The 25,134-nt window shown below is 40.9% G+C and overlaps 1 protein-coding gene across 3 annotated transcripts in view; it reads right to left on the bottom strand.

Annotated features, from left to right (window-relative positions):
- Nucleotides 1–25,134, bottom strand: part of TOX (thymocyte selection associated high mobility group box) — a 303,389-nt gene that overhangs the window by 105,544 nt on the left and 172,711 nt on the right. For all 3 annotated transcript variants that reach the window (XM_029923705.1, XM_029923704.1, XM_029923703.1), the window contains exon 3: nt 22,915–23,157. In XM_029923705.1, coding sequence (XP_029779565.1) covers nt 22,915–23,157 — 243 coding nt within the window. The remainder of the gene's footprint in view (nt 1–22,914; nt 23,158–25,134) is intronic.

The raw sequence follows: 25,134 nt of genomic DNA on the forward strand, positions 1-25,134 counted from the left end.
GTGTTTATCAAGGAGATCCAATGAATAGTTGCAAATAAACACAGTCGTGGTCAAATGACTCTGGAGTTCTGAGGACCAGCAGAGCATAGTTCTTGGGCAACTAAAAGACACTTCTTTTCCCAAAAAGATTTCTATATCTAATTGCTTCATAAAATATTTCCCAGTTCCATTTTTTTTTTCCTTCAGAGAAGCACTCTTTCCTATAATGTATTTTGTAGTCTTTTTCCTTTTCACTGTCAAATTACACAACCTCTTGGATGTCTTCCAAATTCCCTTGGAAGTTTATTTCATGGTTTAATACAGGATGGCCCATTTAAGCAGTTTCCTTTGAAAGTGTTGAACAGGGACTGTTTTAAATGGGTCACTCTCATTTTGGGACAAGGGTAGTTATTTCATTTAATATCTTGGACATGTAGCTGAAGGGATCGTTAGAAATGTCCAGACACTCCAATGGCAGTACTTGAAACAGAAGGGGAGTATATAAATAGAGTCAGAAATATCTAGTGCTACTCTAAATTTTATTTTAATTTTATACTCTTTCTTACTTACTGTGTGTATATATATATATATATATCCATATATATACACACACACACACATATATATATATGTACATACATATATATAGTGAGGACATGTATCTATTTTCTTACTAAGTTTGCTCTAGTTTAATAACATAAGGGTCAAATTCATAAAATGTGCAGTTACATAAAGTATTATGCCATAGACAAGACTTCACTGGAAGTTATGTATTGTTCAGCACTGATTAAATGCTGACAGGGCTGAACCGAAGCTGATCATTCTGAGCTGCAGTGGAAGATGATCAAGTCATCTCTGAGCAGAAAAAAAAAGGAGAATATATAATACCCAAGTTCAATTACTTTTCAATTTAACTCCCCTGCTACCACTCCAGCTGCAGCCACAGGCTTGAGCTACAATGATAATGGGATTTTGTTGTTCCTGACAGTATCTTGGAAATGGACGTTGGTTTTGTTGTAATTCCGTCTGCTTATAAAACTTTATCCTGTTGGTCGCCACAGATCCTATGGTAACTTTTCTCAAGTTTAATGAATTCATATGTTGAAATCAAAGAAGTGTGAGCTACTTTCAATTTTCCTTTTATGGATTTAAATAAGATTTCCAAATAGACTGTGTTGCCCTCTTTAAGGGCCTAGGAAAGAGGGGGATTAATTCATTTTACTAGTTATCATTAGTTTGTATCGTAAACTAAAACCAGTTCAAACTCTGCTGATAATTCTTTGTCAATGTTTTTAAGGCAATGGTTCCCCCCCTCCCTTTCTTTTCCATCAGGGGAGAAAGAACAGTCTTTACTTCTTTCAGATTAAGTTACTCTAGAACAATGGTTCTCAAACTTGTGTATGCTACAGAATCACCTGGAAGTCATTAAAACACAGATACTTGAGCCCAGCAGCAAGAGTTCCAGAAGGTATCCAGTCAATCCCTGAATTTACCTTTTTAATAAGTTCCCAGGTGACGCTGATGCTGTCCATCTGTGAGGTGCACTTGAGACAGAACATGGCTCAAGAGTGAACTGCCCTTTCTAGACCCAGTGGGTCACAGGACACCTGTTCTCACAGACTAACAAATCAAGCTCAGATGCCTTCCTTCTCATTCAAAGGTCTCTACGAAGTGGCCCCAGCCTCACATTCACTGTTTCATCTAAATCCACGCCACTGATGCTTAACAAGATTTAATTCTTTGTCAGGAATTGTCCCAGGTATTTCTACCTTAGGTGCCATTTTTAACTTTCACTGATTTTATGATGTAATCAAACAAAATATTTTGTTTCTTTTGGGTTTTGCTTTCCTTCATATGTTCCTTTGCCTGCATTGTTCCCACTGCAATTTCTTATACTTTCTTATAAATGTAGGAAATAATGCCCAATTCAAATTATGGGACTATACAATAGTGTTTGCACAGTGCCTAATATGGTGCCTTATATACAGTGTTCTCTTGATTAATGCTTGCTTCTCATTTTCTCTTCTTCACATTCTTAGTGCTCTACCTACAGTGTCACACTAAAGTCACCTTCTCCCCATTGCTTTACTTTGATTTATATATGTATGGTTAATATGTGTCTCATTGATTTCCATTAGTCATGTGTGTCTCTTAATAATTTCCACATTATTTTTACATTCTGACTTGAAGCTAGTAGACGGTTAATAAGCATGTTGTTAGTGTTATTATTACCCACACTTAAAAGTATGAGGATGCTTTCCAAGGATTTATTCAGAAGTATGAACATATTTTACTGCTGGATTTTTAAAGGCTTGCCCAAAAGAGACAATTTAACTTTGTTTAAGTTAGAATTGAAGATCACTGAATTGTGCTCAGAGCTGGCCTTCATTTAGCCAGTTTTTTTAAAGAAAAATATAAATCATGTCCTGGTTATGGGAATGACAAGGAATGGAGAGAGGGAGTTGAAAGTGTGCTCAGTGGGGTGGAGAGAATTGTACACGGCTGGCAGTCCACCTGGCCTCATCCTGCAGTTGACTAACTCACAGAAATTGGTGTAAGTGGTGTTTGTCAAAATGGCTACCCAAGGAAAACGGCAAAGGTCACAGTTCTAAGCACCGTGCTGTCAATATCAATGCCTTCTTTACCCAGAAGCAATGGAGTATGATGGGAAGAGCCCAAAGACAGAGTCAGGAGAGGCTGGTCTGGTCTTGCCTGGAACTGTATATACATAGGTAAGCCTGACAAAATCTCTAAGAATTGACCCTGGAGTTGTAAAATGAAGGATCTTGCCTCATGATCCACATGATTTCCCACTCAAATCTCCAATACTATGATAGTTCCTGAAAGACCAACACTGCACATAGGTAGAAGCCTCACTGGCTTTTGCAGTGTCCTATTAAGAGCAAGCCTATGCAAATCTGTAACCTCTGACCACTCGTGTTTATAGAAGTTATCCAGTTAGAGCATGGCTCCCATTCAGGAGCATTTCCCCTCAGAAGACATCTGGCAACATCTTGGAGATTTTTTGGTTGCCACAGTTAGAAGGTTCACGGTTCTGCTGGGATATAGTGAATAGAGGTTCAGGGGCGCTGCTAACATTCTGTGATGCAAAGGACAATAAGATGTATATTTTAAACTATTTGATATTTCCAACTCCACAATCATCCCTTTGAGGTAAGATAGTGAAGATCCCTCTAAAAATGCATCTATAACTCATGATGGGAGGGTGACACATGGCCTGATTATGACATTGTGTCCAGTCATTTATGAAGCTATATCCAGCTTTGTGTGGAGAGTCAAGAAAGGAAACAAGAATCCTGAAGTGCTACACATTAGGGTCACATCACGCAGAATGTTAAAAGATATTCAGCTGGAAGGTGATTTCTCACCATTTCTTTAAGATATGCAAGCCACATTCAATGTCTAAAAAATTATTGCACTAAGTGATAAAAATAGTGATTCTTGATATATTTGATTACTAATCCATTGATATTAAGACTGAAATAAGAACCAAGCCACCAGACAGTCCATAACCAACCTCTAACAGTATATCCACTTGATATCCCAACCCAGAGAGGAATATATAGGATCCAAATTGTAAACACAATTCTTTAAGACATAGGTCTATATGACAATTTTCCAATTTGTTACCTATGGCTCCAAAGTGTTATAACCAAGAAGAACATAAGACTGTATTTGGTGTTAAGCCCAGAGAAGTTAAGTGATTTCCCAGACTCTTTTAGTTATAGTTTAAGTATCTCTAATTACTCCAAAATGAGGGCTAATTTCACTCCTCAACAAGCTTTCTTTCCTAACTGGATTCCTGGAGGCAGAAATAGGAAAGAAAAAGAAAAGTTTCCAAACTGTTTCCTCTATTCATTTTGTAACGACTTTATGAAGGTTCTTTGCCAATCTAGCCGATTGCATTAAAACTCTTTAACCTGAAGTTTTTATCTTTGTTTTCCATATTAGGTCATTTAAAGTATTTCTTAAAAACCCCTTGGACTCTTTAAATCTCTGAAAGAAGTTAAGGTTTCAGTTTTCAAAGCCATTTTACTAGATACATTTTTATTTTAATGTTTATAATTTCAAAAGTATGTTGTAAATCCAATCGACTACACAGCCTTCCTTATTATGATGTCATATTATCGACACATCCCCAGATATTATCATTTTAGGTAACTATAATCAGATACCTTGCAGTGGGAGGAATCATTCTGCATCACTCTCTTGGCTCCTAATATCTCCTATCTGCTGGGTTAGAGCATGCTGTGGCCTGATACCATCGAAGGCATTTGAGCTAGGAACAATACATGTTTTTAGTTTAGGCTCCTCCTAAATGAAGGAGCTACATAAATGTAAATTACCAATATGATAATTAATATTGGTTATACATCCATCTCAATCATTAGTGCATGCAATCTTGGGGTTGTCCTGACTCAGTCCTTTACTAATTCAGGGTTCCCAGGATTGAAGGTTAGGAGGGAGAGGCAAGAGAAGAAGGCAAAGATAAAACATAAAATATATTTTAATCCTGATAAGTTAGCATATTTGCTCAGTTAGAATGTATATGGTGTATTAGTAAGTGTGTGTGTGTGTGTGTGTGTGTGTGTGTGTCTGTCTGTGTATACATATGTGTATACACACCAAACTCTTCTACCTGCTTCTATGGAACCCCTGTTAGAGTAAAATAGGAGTCTTCAACTTCTGTAGGATTTCTTTAGCCGAAAATATACACATTCACTCCACAACTACCAAGTGAACACCTCCTGTGACATCTCTTCTAGATGCTCAGGATACGAAAGCTATTAGACAGGTGGCGATATCTCTAGCTCTCACAGAGTAAGAGGCAGTGGGAGGCAAATAATCAACGAGTTGAATAAACAAGGTAATTCGGAGAGTAGAATGCTATTATTTATTCATTTCTTACCATGCGTGCATTAACTCAGTTGATAAAACCTGGCAATGTGATGAGCAGTGAGGGGAGGAGGCAGTGCCACTTTCGACCAGAGTTTCAGGGAAGTGACATTTAAGCTGAGAACTCAGTGTGAAGGCCTGAAGGAAGGCTGTCCCTGGCGACACGAAGGTCACTGGGTGGGAGGTGGGAAACAGAAAACCAATGCGACTTAGCCCAGTTGGGTCGGAATAGCATGAAACACGGTCAGCTATCTCACAAGGCCTTGAATATCATGTTAAGAAATATGAAATTCATTTTCTCTTTTATCCTGGGTGCAGTGGGGAGTCACTGAAAGGTGACCAATCTAATGTATGCTACAAAGATGACACTGACCCTACAGTGTGTGTAGAATGTCTTATGGAGGGATGCAAAGCAGGAGAGGAGGTCAGCCCGGATACCATTATGGCTATCCAAATAGAAGACAGCACCGTGGACCACGGCACCAAGAGTGAAGAGAGAAACTATGTGGGTGGAATCAAAATATATTTTGGGGGCAACTCAGTCAAGACTTGCTCATAGTGGATGTTTGGAGTGAGTGGAAAAGATGACCCAAGGAGGAATTCCCAGGTTTTGGGGTTGAGCACCTGTAGGGAAAGGTGATTCAATTCACATGAATACATACACTCAGTGAAACTCCCCTGTTCCAGAAACAACCTCACCACCACTCCCCCATCAATAATGAATCACTTCTTGAGATCTTGTTCAAATGCTACCTCTATTGGGAAGTTTTCCCTGGTTCCTCGTGTCATTTTATAACTTTGTGATAGTAAGTACCATGCTTTGAAACATCTGCTTTTGAGAACATATTTCATTTGCTTTACTAGACACTTGAGAGCAAGAGCTATTTCCACATAACTGTTGCATCCTTACTATTAACACACAGTGTCTTACATATAGTTCTGGGAATCTAAGTTCCAGTTTTGTCGGGTCAGTCCTAGTTTTAGACCTCATGATTATTAGTTACTGACCACTTTACTTTCAAACTGTGTTGGTTTGAATGATAAATTATATGGTAATCCTACATATAGGAGATGCCTGATACTGTCTAATCACTCTAAGACTCAAGGCTTATTTATAGGAATGCAACACAAAGGGGAAAAATTGGGGCTCAGTGCTGACTCTATGAAGCTCCGAGGTAAGGATCATCCAATAAGGAATATAACCAAAGGGCAAAGACAGAGCGTAGTGCAGAAATTTGAGTTTTGTCTGCAAATAGGAAATGGGATGCAGAAGGACAGGTTGCAGATATTTGAAGACCTTTGTGCCTCCACCATCTTGCTATTTTAGGAAACTATGCATTTTGGGTATTGTTAGTCTGTGACTTTCCCACTGACATAGGAAGCTGCAAAAGGTGTAAGAAGGAGGGATTTCCAAATTCTACAGTATGTGCTAAAGCTGTTCTCACCTCTGCATTTTTATACTACACGTTAGCAGGGAGGGTTTGAGATGAAACTCCCTGGTAACTAACCGTCCACAGGATTACTGTCTTCAACACTCCTTCAGCATTCTCAAGGCGAAGGACCCATAACCAGGTTGATTCCCTGTCAAAACATTTGTTGGCTCTCTCATGGACACACCCCTAATCACTTTCATATCTCATCTATTTTATGCTTGACTTGCGTCTTCTTCACAACTTGGACCCAGAGCCCGCCGGGGAAGACTTTTCCTTTCCTGGCAGAGTATAGCCCCATCTTCATGGAGGTGTTTTTCCAATAAACTGTAATAAGGAGAATCCACTATTTTATGCATCATAAAGTTGTCACTGAGGTGCCTAAGGGAACCCCTTTGTGATCCACGATTCAGACAGTGCATGTGTCTTCCAACTGATATTTGATATTTCCTCATGAGTAATATATTGTTCTCAACGTTTTGATAGATTGCCAGGGAGATTTAATTCCTAATTTCTTCTTTGGCTCACCTATGCAGAAAGCTGTGTGTTGGAGTCACTTTTTTTCTGTGTACGACGCTTGTGCTTTCTGGAATAGTTTCACATTTTTCCATTTCGTGTCACAGGATCAGTGCAGAATAATGAGAGAACACATGAGGCACAGGAGCCCCCCTCCCCTCCTTGGTGTAGAGCTCATTACTAGCAAGAAGCATCCTTCAGAGTTGACATGTGGTGGTGCCTCATTCACGGTCACTGCCATGTCCCCCATTCCACCGTGCCACCCGTTCACACTAACCTTTCAGTGGCAGCTCAGACGACAACCTAAGTTTCACCCACACTCTACACTGAGAAATAGAGCTTTTAAGCCTGAGAGAATTAAGATTTATTTTCTTATTAACTGAAAAAGGCAACAGTTTAAAAGGCTACTGATAAGAAAGCATTACTTGGCAAGTTTTATCAGTTACATGCAGTATAAAAATTTCATTGTTTCATAAAACCTCACATGAGAATAAGGAGATTCCAACGGTAAGGTGGATCCAAGAGGAAGAGGCATTTATCTCCTGTTTATAATTTACTGTCCAGGAGAACCTGTAATAATTGCCTACTCATACTGTCTCTGTTAGTCCTACGAGAAGAAACAGAATACACTACCCAGTACCTCTATCTGACAAAGAGGGGAAGAGCTGAGGTACCCTGTGCCCCGTCCTGCCCCTAAGAAGTGCCCATCTTTGAAACCGCAGCATGATAATGGGAGCTTTGGACCCAATGAGGTCATGTTTGCCCTCAAGCAGGCCGGATTTCAATATTCTTTCCACTGTGCCAATAAAATACACCAGCATTTAACCACATTATTGCTGAATTGCCTTGTCTCTGAGAAGCAGTATTTTGCTGTGTGTGAGTCAAGGGTGTAAACATGGTATACACCCTGAGCACCTGGGGTTGGGGCGCCACTTCCCCATGCGCTGGCCGTCTGAATAGGCAAAGATGGTGTGTTCCCTCCCCATTGCTGGGAGGACTGGTTGTACTCTGCATTAAAGCACCTGGGTCCACTTAACTACCGTAGTAGTTGGATCCACTCTAGGTGTAGATCCATCCTAGATCCAGCCCCGTATGGGAGACCCAAGCAGGCCGTTGAATTAAGTAAGATTATGTATCACTATGAAAATCGGAGTGCTGACATGTTCAAACCCAAGAGCTCTTCTTCAGAGATAACTAAGCATGCGGAGCAGTGCGCATGCAGAGTGACTTCCCAGCCAGTTTCTGCCCCATGAGAAGATCTCCAAAGCACTGCTCTCAGAGCCTGGGACACGTGGTAGCCTGGGTGAGGAGAAGGAGGTCATTGAAATTCACACTATGGCTCCATCTTCCTTCCTGGGCCAGCTGTCACCTGCACCGTGGGCACATCGGGGAGCCCCCTCAGCTCATGGGGGGATCTGAGCCCACTGCTCATCTGGGACTCAGCCGGTCAAGATGCTTTTGTAACTCTGGCTACATTAATTTACCCTTATCGGACAGGAATGAAGAAAACTTGGTTGAAGTTTATTCACAATTCACTCGTTCTCTGGCTTTTATCAATTCTCTGTCATGCAGAATATTCAAATTTTTATGAAGAGGCAAGTTGATATGAACACATCAGAAAAAAAATAGGAGGAATTTAATAACGAGAAGGAAACATCTCTAGCTAATTTCAGATCTGCTATCTTTGGCGGGCTGCCCAGAATTTTTCCTCCTTTTATTTATAAAATAATTTAAATATCTTTGTACTTTTAAAAGTAAATTTTGTATACTAATGATGGAGACGAAAGAGTATCTTGAGGCTGGCTGGTATACAAGTTTGTAGCAAATGGCAGATAACTGAACTCCTGGTCATGGGGCAAGACCGACTGAACGCTGCTCCATTAGCATAGCCGGTTGCTACCTAAGGAGGTAACACCGTTTTCCTTGCAGAAGAACTTAAACTTTAAATGACTGCACTTTTATCAAATAGAAACATTTTTCATTAGCTGGAATTCTAATTTATTCAACATGATGACCAGAGAATGTACTTAGGTTGTCAGGTACTAGAAGTGTTCATCTTGTATGTTAATCCCCATGACCACATGGTAATGTAAATATTATTGGGTCATCTCATTGTTTTCTTTACCGGTGGAGAAAACTGAGAGTCTGAGAGGTCAAGTGATCTGTCAAAGTCATCCAACCAGAATACCACAGCTTTCCTCTTTTCTTTTCTTTTCTTTTTTTAAATTTTGTTTAACAGTTACTTATTTTTTGAGAAAGTGTGAGTGGGGTACGGTCAGAGAGAGAGGGAGACACAGAATCTGAAGCAGGCTCCAGGCTCTGAGCTGTCAGCACAGAGCCCAACTCGGGGCTGGAACTCACCAACCGTGAGATCATGATCTCAACCAAAGATGGTCACTTAACTGACTGAGCCACCCAGGTAAAAATAGAGTTTATTTTTACTTATTTTTATTTTTTTAACGTTTATTTCGTTTGAGAGAGAGTGCACGTGCATGTATGCACATGTGAGCGGGAGAGGGCTAGAGAGAAAGGGAGAGAGAGAATCCCAAGCAGGCTCCATACCCAGCAGTGCATCCAACATTGGGCTCAAACCCATGAACTGTGAGATCATGACCTAGGTCGAAATCAAGAGTCAGATGCTTAATGGAGTGAGCCACCCAGGTGCCCTAAAGTGCATTTATTTTGTTAAAAGAGACAGAGAGAGACAGAGAGAGAGAGTAGAATTGCTCATGCTGTCTAGGCTGCTCAGGCCAGTGTGAACGGTAAAGGCTCCTCAGGGTTTAATAGGACACACTGACTAGGAGGAGCCGGAGGACAAAAGGTTCAATGAAAACTTCAAGTGCAAAGTTACTGAGCCCCCACCTGCAAGGCACAGCCCTTGACTCACCAGAAATGCAGGGGTACAACCCCCAGCCTGCCTGCCTGTCTCCCTCCCTCCCGCCCCCCGGTGTGACCCACCTCTGTGTTGTCAGCCCTTCCTGCATGAAGTAAGGGTCACACCACCCTTTCCCCGTGAGATCCTGGGGATTAGGAGGCTGTAAAACACGGTGCCTGGGAACTGGCACAGACAGGGGCTCAGTAGACTGTGGCATGGTAGTTCTCAGAGTGTCGCATGGAACATGGACACCAGTCATTAGAAGCAGAAACACGGATGATGTAAGGAAAACCCAGACAACCAGCGATGCACACTCAGAGAAGGTGGACGATGAAAGGTAGCTGACATGAAGCCCACAGTCCGCCCGGTATAGCTCGAGCGCTTCAGATGCACAGACCCGTTCATCCAGAGTGAAACACAGAGAGGTGAAATCACTCACCCCGAGTCCCAGGCAGCCTGTGAGGGGCCAGGCAGGGTCAAGTTCAGGCCGCAGCACCCCAGAACCAGCCAGCGTACCAAGCACTCACATGGCTTCTCAAGACTCCCATACCGTTAGTCGGTTTCTGCAGGTGACTCCATGCATCACACGCCCCGAACCATTTAAGGAGGGTACCGCGGTCGAGAACTTGATCTTAACATGGTCTCAGATTTTCCACGTGTGTCGTGTATGCAGCCCTCATCTTCCCAAGTGAACTGTCAGCTCATGGATTCTAACAGTCAGGGCACAAAACACCCACGGTTCTGAGGCACAATGAAGACGCCCCAAACGAGCGTGATGAGTGGGGTGAAATGCCACAGGAAAGCATAGCTTTGGAAAATGCAGTGTCTGCTCTTTGCTGGGAAACACAGGCTTGCCTCCCGGGCTGCTAGAATTAGAAATGAGGCTACTCTGGGGAGAGCAGGAACAACCCATAAACAAGAAAGTATCCCAGGTTGCAACACTGTTATTTAAAAAATGTTTTTTAATGTTTATTTACTTTTGAAGGAGAGAAAGACAGAGCATGAGTGGGGGAAGGGCAGAGGGAGAGGGAGACCCAATCCCAAGTAGGTTCCAGGCTCTGAGCGGTCAGCACAGAGCCTGACGTGGGGCTTGAACCCACGAGCAAGGAGATCATGACCGGAGCCGAAGTTGGTTGCCTAACAGACTGAGCCACCCAGGCGCCCCAAAGAATTGTTAACTGACAGTCCCAATATGCATCTGCCCAGTGGGGGGTGGCCTCTTAACGGTGGGTGCCAGTCCCAGAAGTCCCAGCACAATGAACACATGACTGTGTAACTGCCTGTATTTATGTAGGGAGACGGAGAGATACATACATACAGACGCCAATAGCAAACAGCCTACTTTTCTTTTCCTCTGTATCTGAATAACAGTCACATGGTTGGGCCGGAGTCTTCTCCTTTTCCTGTTACTTGTTCAGTCACGATGAGATATGTGTAATTTCACGATGGGAAGAAAATGCTTCAACACGTTAAGGGTTCTGTTTATCTTTTGACAGCCTTAATAATATAATGTTTTCAGCAATAATCTTTATGAACGTACTGTCTCAAGAACCAAAGAGGGATGTATTTTTCATCCGGCGCATTTTCGAGTTTCACAATAGAAGAAGTATGATCCTGTCTCCATTTGGGAAGCCATTAGTTATGTCTGCTGACTAGTAGGGAATGTGACTAGATATGCGCTGCATATGAAAATATGAAAAATCCTAATAGTGTAATATGTTTCCGGGGCAGAGTAATTTTTTTATGAAAGACAATCAAGATTTTGATTTAAAAAAACAAAGCTCCTTAAATGCTAAAGAATAATACTTTTCAAGTGCAACAAATGTTGAGAAAGTCCCATGCCTATGAAAAATAGAACTGCTATCTTGAATTACAAAAAGGGGTTTAATCCACCCTCTGTTAAATGGTACATCAATTTCCCTGGGGGAATTTGTACATTCCATTAAATTCAGAGGTGTTCAAACTATTAATTTTTGTTATTATATATTAATCAGAATGCTAAATATATTTATTAGGTGAAGGGATAAAGGTCTGTTCTCTGGGTGATTATGGCATTTGTGATATTTTAAATGGTCCCAAAAAGGAAAGTTGAATCTAATATTTTAATGACTGTACCAAATGGTCAAAGATCCTGTAGCACCTCGTACCTTTTCACCACGGGTGTATGTGTTCCTTCCGGCAAAATATATAAATGGCTAATATAAAAAGGCAAATATTATCTTCCTATAGGTAATGATTGTTCACCTTAGAGAACTGGGAACTTTCAAACTGGAAAAAAACTGAAATGGAAAAAACCCAAAAGCTGCTCTTAAAATGTTCCCGTATGCTCTAGATAAGAATAGTTAATGAATAATGAAGGAAGTGGTGTCTTGAAATGAGGCTGGTCCATTGTTCTCCTAAAAAGCATTTTAGACTAAGTCTCCTATGACTCCACGACTAAATGGGTTTATAATGCAACATTTTAATGTTAATAATCTACTTGCACGAATCAAGCAAATGGCAAGCCCAAAGACTGAATCAATTTGTAATAATAATAAAAAGCCCCTCACTGGTCATACAAGCCGATCTTTAATAGACATTAATTCTCCACATTGCTCCTTCTGCCTCCAAGGTTTTGGGGAGCTGGGCAGAAATATGTTTCTTTAGAAGTCTTATAATTTTGCTGATGATTTTTCTCCATAAAAATAGCTCTAATCAGAAAATAAAAGTATTCATTTAAAATGGAAGATCAACTAATACACTGTAATTAATTGTCAAATATATCAATTTAATAGTGGTACAGGTTAGGAATAATTAGCAGTAAATTGACTCAAGTCTTAAGACTACAAGATTAGATGTAAATTTCAAGCTCAAATTCATTTAGCTATATTGCAAGTATTACAGCATGCTAGACATATTTAGACCCCATGACATGTGACATTATACTTTTTTAAAAAGCCAGAGTATTTGTATCATTTTAGGTGAAACAATGATTTAGAAGTATCAGTATATAAAAGCAATAATGGGGGGCACCTGAGTGGTACAGTTGGTTAAGCACCTGACTTTGGCTCACAGTTTGTGCATCGGGCTCTGTGCTGACAGCTCAGAGCCTGGAGACTGCTTCGGATTCTGTGTCTCCCTCCTCTTCCCTGCTCACGCTCTGTCTCTCTCTCTCTCTCAAAAATAAACAAACATTAAATAAATGATCTAAAGAGTTTTTTTCAATGTTTGTTTATTTATTTTGAGAGAAAGAGACAGAGCATGAACAGGGGAGGGCAGAGAGAGAGGGAGACACAAAATCCCAAGTAGGCTCCAAGCTCTGAGCTGTCAGCACAGAGCTTGACGAGGGGTTCAAACTCATGAACCACACACAAATCATGACCTGAGCTGAAGTCAGCTGCTTAACCAACTGAGCCACCCAGAAGCCCCAACATTAAAAAAAATTTTTTTAAAGATGCAATAATGATCCTGCACTTGTCTGGGGAAAATATGAAGGGCTCCAGTGGGGACAAATGAGTTCATTCATTTGATCAGAAACAGTTACCAAAGTCTTACTGAGTGTGGTGCAATTATTACCAACAATTTCCACATAAAGGAATGAAACCAAATAAACTCTCAAGGTCTCCGGGTCCTCTGATCTGTACAGAGCTGGCCAGGTGGAGTGAGAGGGAATATGAAATCTTCCCTTCCATCGGGGAGGACATATCCTGAGTTTTAATGGCAAATGACAAGGGAAGGAAAGAGAGAACAAGGACACGTGTGAAGTGCTCAGTTTAGGACCTAATTTATGGCGAGGATTTATAGTGTTCTCATTTACTAGTTAGGGTACCGGGCTGAGGATGGACCACTCTCAGGGCCCCCAAATGAGGAGGAGAATCCAACAATGAGCATGGCCTTGGAGAAAGGGTAGGAGGAGAAGCATAAACAGGAAACGCACAGGAGACGGAGCTCCCAGCTGCAGGATTCCTACAAACAGGCCTGGCTGGCTGCTCATCCTCCCCACTCCCATCTCTGTTTCCTCCAGGTTCTGCGCTGCTTTTCCCAAACTCCCCTTCCACACATTAGGGAACACTTCATTAACAATTTTAGAGGTTATAGCTGGTGGCTGACACCTCACACCAAGGTCCGGGAGCCTTCCTCCTGGTTCTACGTAGAGTCTGTTTGGGGACAATTAAGAGTGCTTACCTATAGTTTTCTCCCCACTCTTTGTTTGCTGAGGATTATTTATATAATGGATATCCAGCCAGAAAAAAAGATGACTTGATGACCATCACCATCACGGTCTTTCCAGATGCTTGCTTTTAGGATGTGAAATGAGTTACACAGAAACAAGCTGGGGAGTGCTGGCTAGACATCAACCCAGCAAGGACCAGGCCATGGGATTGATCGATGGGCACAAAATTAAATATGGCCACAATCAATGAGGCTATTAAAGAGCCTATCACAGGGGCGCCTGGGTGGCTTAGTAGGTTGAGCATCCGACTTTGGCTCAAGTCTGTGAGTTCAAGCCCTACATCAGGCTCTGTGCTGACAGCTAAGAGGCTGGAGCCTGCTTCAGATTCTGTGCCTCCCTCTCTCTGCCCCTCCCCTGCTCATGCTCTGTCTCTCTTTGTCTCTCAAAAATAAATAAACGTTACAAAAAAAAAAAAGAGCCTATCATCGAGTGTCCACGTAGGGGCAGAGAATTATGTGAAAAGTTTAGAAATTAATCTGTAACTTCAGGCCCTGTCTGGTGCACTGCCTCTCATTGTGGTCAATATTCCTTAAAATCACAAATTAAAAAAAAAAAAGGAAGCTAATTTGATTTTAAAGCTGAAAAATCTGACCTTTGAGGACAGCCTCCAGGAATCGGGGTAATCTGGGCCAGGTACAGCACGACTTAATGAATGTCAACTGTACTTGAAATCAACTGTTCTCCAAGCGTCCAGAAGTCTGAAGTGGACAAAGTAGACTAAAATTGTAGTAAGAGATTTTCGTTTAACTTTAATAAGGAACTTCCTGGAAGGAATCTAAATCTCTTGCTGCAATTTAACTTAATGTTACAAGGTTAATTAAACACAAACAGGCTACCAAGGAAAATTGTGGAATCTTGGCTCTTCGATAGAAAACCACATACCTTAAATGGTTTAGGTTTACTCCTGCCTGGAATTAAAAGGCTGGATTGAATAGCTCTCCGAGTTTGTATATTATATACCTGGGTTTATAGCTTTTTAACTTCTTCCGTGCATGGGTGCGGCACACGTCCATATGAACTCAAGGTTTGAAGAAAAAGTACAAGCCCTATATACAAAGTCAAACTTGAGTTTTCTTACTTGGCCTAAGAAAGGAAAAGTGTTATTTTAAAATTGGCTCCTTTCCTGGACGCTATTAAGGAGAACTCCAGTTTGGAATAATATTTTATTAAAGCCCTAAAAGATGGTCCCAAATCATTAACATACTGAATTCATTAAACTACTTATCAATATCACATTCAAAGTAGTCTGTTCTGAGCAAAGAAAGGGCTGAGCCACAAACAACACTTATTTTTGTCCTTATTAGGAATCTGACATTAAAAAACCCCAGACCACACACTTTTATTATATATGGTCAAAAATAAGAACAAAACCAGCCCATGTCTTCCCAGCATTAGAGTGGTTTAATACATTGCTCTCATGTGCTGCAATATTCAGAAAAGGATAATTTGTGAAAAAAAAAACAAAACCCAAACTGGGCTGTAATTGCCAAATGTTTCATGAATTAGGGCATGATGCTAAATAATTATTCTTCATCGTTTTTTCTTCCGTCGAAGCAGGCAAAATCATTTATTTTTATGGCTTTTTTCCCCTGGTTTTCTTTTTCAAAGAAAGAAACAAACCACTGTGACATCCATTCCATTTTAAGCCAATGCTTCTATTATTTCATATCTAAATGGGGCTGACATCATCAGCTCCTTCACGTGCTGAAAGATATTTAGCTCTGGCCCACTGTTACATACTTGATGCATTACGTGAAATAAAATATCTCAAGATTTTGGAAATATTTATTTTAAAAACAGCAATCAAATTGTCTGTAATCACATTTTCTGCTTGGCTTTGAATGCTACATTATTCAATATGCCAGTGGTCCTTTCCATAATGGTGACATATTAGAAATTCATGCCGCTCTAATGCCTCTGACTTCCTTGATGTGCTGTGTTTCCTAGAGACCCAGAGGGAATACCTCTGCTTGTGTCCCGCACAGCACCTTCTGAAGGGATGGCTGTCAAAACAGTTGTATGGTGGCCTCTGAATGCAAAGTGCGGCATGACTGAATGCTGCAAATGACAAAAAACCTGAGTATGAGTATATACATTATGCTTGCTTTTGTTGCCTGGAAAAATAAGGCATTTGGGAAATAACCACCCCCCTCCCCGCCCCCTGATTTCATTGCCTTTTAACATCTTTTTCCATTTTAAACTCCAGAACTGGAAATTTGAAGCAGTCAGAGAAATTGAAATCTCCTTTGTTGCTTTTCTCATTGTAAATTTTCTATAATGTGTCATTAGGAACCACACGCGCAAAAAAGCTCCGGTCTGAATGAATCCTTTCTGGGAGGCCATTCTGAAACTTCGCACGGTTTTTTCTTTGTATGAAAGAGCTTCTGTTGGCTGCACAAAGAACAAGCAATCGCCACATATAGGCCAGGCAGCAAGGCTTGGATGACTTTATGCAAGGTTGTGTTTTCCCTTCCGCCAATCCATGAGGAAATCCAGCCGCGAATGTGCCAGAGTGGCGAGAGAAAGGAGAGGCTCTTGATTTCAGTTTGGAGGAATCAAAGGATTTTTCCTGAACCATGAATACTTAATACAGATATTTTCTTCTTCTCTCTTCCTCCCCAAATAGTTCTGTAGTTTCTCTTTAACAACACTGAAAACACGGTACGGTCCCACAAAGCAACATCGCTTTCTCCTTAATGGCGGAACAATATTTTCCACTCAAAGAACTGTTCTGTTTGATAGATTCAAATATCTTCAGAACCAATTAGGCTCTGGGAGGGAGAGAAGACATCGGGGGATGAGAAAGCCAAAGTGATGGTAGGAAAAATAACTGAGTGACTCAAGTAAAAAGCTGAGCGAGTTGTGACTCTGGGTCACAGTTGTGTGGCCAACAGAGTATGAATCATAGGAAAGCACTCGCCCTGGAAAGGCTCTCAGTGATCACCAGCTCTGTGGTTTTCCATCTTCTTGGGGGTAAGAATTCTTTGTTTGAGGGGCTTTTATAGGAAATCTGAACAAATGTGACTCCACTCAGTGACACCACTCTGCCTTTTTCTGGCTCCAATGAGCTTAATCCAGACCCTCTGATCTAGCCCCACCCTGCTGGGCTCAGATGGGCTACATTAAATCACCCACGCTTCACACGCTTATCCAAGCCAGTCCCTGGCCTTCCAGACTCTCATTCCAGTGCTCTTCTAACTAGACTCCACTCTCTGAGAAGCGCAGGTTAATCAATTACCCACTAGCAAAATAACTCCAGGGAATTGTGAGGAAAAAATGGAACTCCTGCATATTGGGTCATGAATAGCTGTTTATCTTGGACCTAGAGGATCAGAACTACTTGACATTTGTTTGACAGTATAAACTAATAGAAATCCTACCCTGTTTTATAGGTTGGGCTTGGAAAACAGGGACTTGAAGAAAATGGAATCTTTTTTGAAGCGCCAGAAATCTAAATTCTTGTGAGAGTCCCAACTGACTACCAACATATACAGTGGTGGCAGCAAGAATATACAAAAAGGAAGTGCTGGGAAACATGCGATGGAAGACATTGCACCCGATGTGTGTTTCAGCTTTTCTGTAAATTTCTTTATGTTAATTGCAGAAAGCAATCTACATCTTCTACCCTAGTGACCTTTTGATCAGAAAGGGATTCCCCTGAATTATATATATCTAGCACCTACTGTGTTATAGGCACTACTTCACAGATCCTAACTTCTTTAATGTTCACATTATAGGATTAAACACCTTATGATGCCCATTTTATAGATAGGAAAACTGAGGCACAGAAAGATTATGTAAGTTGCTCAAAGCCACACAGCTGGTAAGTGGCAATGCTTGAATTTGAACTGAGGTAGTCTGGCCCAAAGATGTTGGTTTAAATAACATTGGTATATAAGGACACTCAGTAAATGGTAAAGCCTTCTTTGGTTAGCAGCAGGCTTATTGTTGTCTCCCCTCCCCCCACCCCCACAGATGTGAAGAAGATTAAGGACTGAAGTATAAATAACTTTTTGGGAAAAACTTTTTTATGCATTTTAACTCTTTCAAAAGAGTCATACAGGTTTGCTTTTCCCATCTTATTTAACAAACATGCATAAGGCTTCCTCTGTGCCAACAACCGGCCTAAGTGATTCTTAAATATTCCTTTAACCCCGTGAGGTAATGACTATTTTTATCCTTGTTATTTTTTAAAGTTTATTTATTTATTTTGAGAGAGAGAGAGAGAGAGAGAGGAAACACAAGCAGGGGACAGACAGAATCCCAAGGAGGCTCTGTGCCACCAGTGCAGAACCCAATGTGGGACTCGAACTCATAAACTGTGAAATCATGACCTGAACCTAGATTAAGCATTGGATGCTTAACCGACTGAGCCACCCAGGTGCCCTTCTCCTTGTTTTTCAGACAAGAAAGCTGGCTTGAGCCACTTTGGGGTGGTTACACCCCAAACCTCCATTTTCCAATTGTGAAATTGGGATAACAATATTCAGACATCGATTTCTAATTATAGACTAAGTTTCTTTTATGTCTAATATAGTAGACATTTGTAGGAAATGCTTAAAATCAGTGAAGTGAATTTGTATCACTGACATTACCACTGGGGATAAGAACAAGCAGACACTAGAAAATTTATCTTTAAAATGAAATCTCAGAAAAGATTATTGTATTATATATAACAACTGATACGAAAAATAACATGACATGATAATGCATATATATTAAGCATTAATTATATATATTTATAATCTCTATAAATATATACAATACTTTGAAGATAACTAAAATATCTCTACCCCTTGGAGTCATTCAAATTCTCAAATTCTGTCATGTGAAGACACGAACACTATCACCACACTTACAGCAAAAGCTCAGCTTTAATAACATTGCAAAGCTTTCGGAAAATGCAACTGGAGACAGTTGATCCTATCCATAAATCTGCCCAGGGTGGGCTATACTCATAGGATTTTAAGATTCACAACAAGTTTATTATTTAGAATCTACAAGTGTTAGCTTTTATTATTGAAGGTGACCTTGACACAAGGCCTTTGAAAGAGCACTGTAATTTCTAGGTGAGCAGCTTTTCCATCCTGATTTCTGTAGTCATTACCACCTTGTCAATTGATGACCTAAGTTGTGCGCTATTCATAAATATATTTCAACAACTGGCAAACTGACCAATAGTTCGGTTGTTAAGTTTTGAGATCATATTAGGCATAAGCAAAATTTTTAGGGAAGAGTTTTAGTGTTTTTTTTTTTACAAAGAGTTTTTTCTTTTCTTTTTTTTTTTTTACAAAGAAATGTGAAGAAAATATTCTATAGTCCTAATGTTCCTTTCAAAGAAAATAAGCCGAGTGTTTTTTAAACATAAAATATGGCTCTGTGAAGGCTTGCTCATCTTCAGACCCATCTGTATTTGGGAAGGACGTGAGAACAGTCTCGTGGCCCAGCTCTCTCTTCCCACTGTCACCGCCCTCTGTATCTCCTCAACACCTCTTGCTTGAGTTATGACCACAGGCTCCACGGACTTTCCACCACTCGTTTCTCACCACGGCTATCCATCCAGGAAGATGCCAGAAGGATTTTCCCATGACACTGCTTTCATCATGCTTTTACCTTGAGTGAAAGCAGCCAATGGTTTTTTTTTAATCCATTATATAAAGCCCATGGTCCTTTGTTTGGTTTTTGAAGCCTTCAATCAAATCTTCCAACTTAAAATATCCAACCTGCTTTTCAGATGCTCTCCAATAGGCCCCTTCTTTCCTTTCTATTTATCCAAATCAAAACCATCTTTCAAGTCCTGGCTTTAGTCTTTTTCCACTAAGTTTTAAAGACTAACACCACAACCAGATTACTGTAACGTCTTCCAGTTAGGAATTCCTACTGAGTTCATGGCCAATACAACTGAGTTTTGCCCTTCCCTTGGTCTCTAATTGCTTCATCAATATTTATCTTTTCTTTATAATTTAAGCTCCTGAAGAACAGTGACCGCGTCATATCAATCATTTGAGTACTTTGAAACATTTAGATCATGGGAAGTATTTAAAATGTACATGCTGATGAATGGCATTTTAGACACACATTAGCTCAAAATAAGTACTGAAGAGGTTCCTTGTTTCTCAAAGGAATTAGTAGACTCCTATAAAGTTGGCCCATCCAACTTTATTAGATTTCTTCCGGAACTATATAGTATATCAAATTCTGGGTCCTGGACTCTAGCCAGAGATCCAAGTCTTGAAAGATGATTCATACAGCAAATTTAATTTCCAAATCTACTTTCTCTGAGACCACATTGGCTTAAAAAATGGTTTTAATATAAATTTAATGTTAGAATCAACATTAACTAGACTTAAGCTATCCAATATAGTAGCCACTAAGAACATGTGGCTACCTTAAATGCAAAATAATTCAAATATAATAAAATAAAAGTTAGTTCTTCAGTCACTCCAGCCACATTTAAAGTCCTTAATAGCCAATGAATACTGCTATTGGACAGCATAGATAAAAGCCATCATCACAGAAAGTTCAATTGCACAGTGCTAAAGCCCATCCAAAGCCTCACGAAGCCTTGCATTATTTGTTGGAGCAGCATTTTACATAACAGCATAAAATGGTAGGGTCCGTACTGGCAGTAGGCAAAGCAGATGTCCACCTCAGAATGTGGTCTGGGAGGTATTGGGAAGGCTCACCATCCTATGAAAGATCCTGCTAGATGCACCTTGCCAAGAACCAGAATGGCAAGTTGGAGCTTTATCCCCTTAGGTTAGGCCAACAGGGCCCCTCTGCTTTTCACAGTGCTTAAGGTTCCAAAGGAAATGTCACGTTGAAGGGAAAATACCTAAAAGTCCTGTTTTTGACACTGTGTTGTGTGGGGAAAGCATAAAGCAATGCGTCTGAGGAGAGGTTCCTGATAGAGTAAGACTAAAGCACAGGGAAGAAGGGCCTGGAAAGCGGTGTAGTTCATGCTGTGATCGGGGCCAGTTCTGAGCATGTCATGTAAGGATGGCGTGATAGCCACTATGGAAACTCCGGAGAAATCCTTGACACGTATATACTGAGAATATATACACATATATATGTACGTATTTACAACGAATGTACGCACATATATACCAAAGAAGCATCTCTTAATAAGTGAATGGTATATTGAGGGGGTCCTAGGAATGCTAAGAAGAAAAATGATATAAAGAAAAAAGCGTTTTGAGACTTAAATTCCATAACTGAACATCTCATTATCCCTTCTATGGCACCACTCCATTCACACTGAGAAGGCTCTGAGGACTGACCTGGTACTGTACACACCACATGCATTCTTCTTCTCCTTTTTAAAAATTTTTTCAATGTTATTTATTATTGAGAGACAGAGTGTGAGCATGGGAGGGGCAGAGAGAGGGGGAGACACGGAATCAGAAGCATTCCCCAAGCGGCACAGAGCCTGACGCAGGGCTTGAACTCACAAACCATGGGCTCATGACCTGAGCCGAAGTCGGACACTTAACCGACTGAGCCACCCCGGCGCCCCTCTTCTTCTCCCTCTTAATGAACAGGTGGGGTCTAGAAAAGCATCTAGAAAAGGATGCCTGCTTGACTCATGACCTGGGTCTGAAGGCTTAGCCCCAAGGAGGGAAAGACATGAGACTTTTCTAGGTGACCATGTTGAAGGGCATTATTCAGATTTACAAATTTAGCATGTCTGTTTAAAAACATTTTGTATTTTATCAAGCCATAGTTAATACTTGTACTCTTAGGACAAACCTATTCAGGTAAAAGATAATCTAGAAAATGGAGGACAGCAGTTTTCTGCCACTATTACAGCTGTGAATGAGTTCTCCTCTCTTGGCCTCTGGGCTAGCTGCCAAGTCTTAGAATCTAGACACTATCATGGCATTAGACTCTGGTCTTCATTCTCCAAAATTTGCTGCAGGGTTTCTTTCAACTCTTCCCCCACCCCCACTGCCTGCCCACCCCCGCCCTTCACATTCGTGATTCACCGGAAAACCTTGTAAAGCCACTCAAGTTAGAGATACATTCCCAAATGATTTAGATAAGTGAGCGTGAGAAGGCAGCCTATCCGAAACAATATAATATGAGCAAATTCATTAATTTATTCATTGTGGACATGACAGCGCTGGTCAGAGACTTACCCAGATGACAACTGAGTTGCTTGTACTGTTAAGTGATTGAACAACGGAAACCAAAGCGTGCTAATTAAAAGTCAATGTTAACCTCAGGGAGAGTCTGATGATACGGAAAAGAGCTCTGTCCTTGGCCATAGACTACTGAAAATATTTTTCACTACTCAAGATATACACAGAGAAATTGTTAAGGGTTAAGATGACATAAAAATCAGAAGGAACGGTTTGATGAAAAGTTAGTGTTTCTCAAACATGGGATGCCTGTCCAGATCCCCAGACTTCTGGGTAGAGGCCGGAAATGCAATTTCTGCTAGTTTTCTAGGGGATATGCATTCCTACTAACTTTGAGAAGTACAGAGCATTTGAAGAGTCACAGGGACAATGGGTCCAATAGATGGAAACACTTCAAGGGAGATAATTTTAATCACTAGAATTGTACCTCCAAAATAAAAAAGGAAAACTGTTTTTTTTTTTTTCCCCATAAAATGAAATCCAGTTTAAAAGCAGTCCCTGTTCAGAAGATGCAAGAATCTAGCTCGTGTCAACTTCATGACGGGGCATTCATTGTCAAATGGTATTTAGAACGTTGGGTTATAAATAAAAGCAATCAAACATGTAATCCATTGATTTTTTTCCCCCTTGAATTAAATATAAAATGGAAAATGGCTTTAGGAACGTATGGAGAATGTTCTTCGTAGCTAAAAAGATGCTTCATTTCGGAATCCTGTGTTATTTCAATTTAAAGCTTCTCCATTAAAGTCGACCTTACCCTCCTATGTCCCTCGCTCCCCACCCGGGGCCCACCCCGGCCCCGCCCCAGCCCCAGCCCCACATTGGAGAGCAGATTCTTACCACAGAAATGGAGTTAGTAAGCAGCGCCCCATCCTGCCCCAGCAGATTGGAGACGGTGATTTCAGGTAGGTCCATGTTTTGCGGGTGAAATGGTAGCAGGCCGTTGTGGTTCATTGGGTGACACAGAGAGTGGTAACCGGGTTCGACCTCGTTCACGTGCACCAGCGAGTGGTCTGGGAGGGAGGGCGGAGTGATGGGCGGAATGTTGAAGTCTTCGCTTTCCAGGCTTGGGCCCGGGTAAGACTGGGGAAGACAAAGGACATGGTTGCAAATGATCATTCCCTTCTTCATCACCGGGAACAGATACACATGACCCCTCAGATGTTATTACGGCAGCATTCCGGATTTGGCAGAGACATTTCAAACACGCAGATTATCCTGCTGTAGTTCCCCTATTATTCATGGAAAAAAATCGCCTCAAAGGCATATCCACTTCTTGTGTAAAGAGAACTTCCATCAGGCAGTTTTATTTTTCCAAGAAACTGAACTCAAACAAATTTCAAGGGTCCCATTATACTTCTCCAGAGTTTTAATCTAACTGAATACCTTTTTCATGGGAATTGTGGGGAAGGAAGGCAATTTATAAAATTAATGTGTAATCAAACATGTTTCACAGGACTCCCCACTGCTCAGATCATGAGACGTCATAAAATGAATTCCAGAAGTTCTGGGGAAATCGCTTTAGAGCTTTGAAAACCTGCCTGTTTACAACCGGCAAAAGAAAAATAAACAGCAAAAATGTAACTTAAGCATGTCGCATAATCGTGGTTGCATAGAAAGTTTGACAAGAGGGAAAAAGCCTTTAAAAGCTGTTTTTATCACAACGAGTATACCATCGAAATAAAGTGAAGCTTGTTCTCCTGATTTCTGATGATTCCCATTTATTTGATGTTCCTCTAAAAGCTGATAACTAATATGACAGCCCTTTGGATTCACTTCAGCTAATTTGAAAGACAAAATCACCCTGACATGGTGATAATACGAATTTAGGAATAAAAGTCAATCAGTAAAACAAATAACAACATATGTGGGGCTTTTCCTTTTGGAAAGCAGATTGAGAGGGAAAGAGGAAGGGAGGGAGTCATGCAGGAAAGGAAGACTGTATGTGGACACTCTTGCTTAAAATGGAACGCATTAACCATTGACAATAGGCGCGGGGGGCTGAATAATAAACTATTGGTCCCAATTAATATCAAGGCGAGGTGATACGTAGCAGTCCTTTATAGAGCAGGTGTTATAATGAAGACGGAATAACCCGGGTCTGGTTCATTCTCGCAAGCCTATCTTTCCAACTAAGCGTGTCTTCACAGTGTTGGAGCGCACGGGTAACAGGCCTCGCCTGTGTCAGAGCACAGGGCCTGCTGGAGTGTGCAAGATTTGAAATGAGCAGGCCGAGGGTAGGAGCCCAGGGAAGTAATGTAAGGTATTCATTGGGTGTTCAGCCAATAAGCTTCATGCTCCTGCATCCAAGCGCCTGGGGTTATTTTTTCCAGATGGTGTCTATTTGTCTAACAGAAAGAAAGTCTTCAAGTTGCACTTGCTAAATGTTGTACAAGTTTCACTATATTTGTTTAGGCACCATCAGAAGGCATGATGAAACGAAGCGCTACTGGGAACATCTGGAAATCGGACCTGGTCACGTAGAGGCACGTGGAGGTGCTCACCAGGGGTACGTGACGGCAAGAATGGCTTCATCTTTGCAGATCAGTTTTCTAAGACGTCTAAAACTCTGCTAAAAAATCACCAGCTCTGAGGGTTCAAACATCAGTTACCAACTCTTCCTGTGTATAGTTTGGATCTCTTGTCTGAAAAACACATCAGTGCTCTGTGTCAAAATTGTACGTGTGATTAAATTCTCATTTGCTTGATCTATTTGAGACCTTGAGTCTATAGATCTAAACCATCAGTTCCTGGTACGAGCACTGATTTAAGAAGGAGCAAAAAAGATTTGAAATGGGGAGGCGGGAGAGAGGGGAAGCACTTTTGTTCATGCTGGTTTTGTAAAAAGTACTGTACTGAGTGCTTTGACGTATGTTGTCTTCACTTAATCCTTAAGGGCAGTCTTGTGGAGCTACATTATCCTGTGTTCTGAAGAGAAAACTAAGGCTCCGAATTCAAGTAACTTTGACTCACTGGTAAAGAGTGAGCTCAGAATATAAGATGGGTGGATACATGTTGTGACATATTAGCAGTTTAATTGCTACTATTTTATTAGATTGA

This window comes from Suricata suricatta, chromosome 15 (genome assembly GCF_006229205.1).
Source record: "Suricata suricatta isolate VVHF042 chromosome 15, meerkat_22Aug2017_6uvM2_HiC, whole genome shotgun sequence".
Lineage (NCBI taxonomy): Eukaryota > Metazoa > Chordata > Mammalia > Carnivora > Herpestidae > Suricata > Suricata suricatta.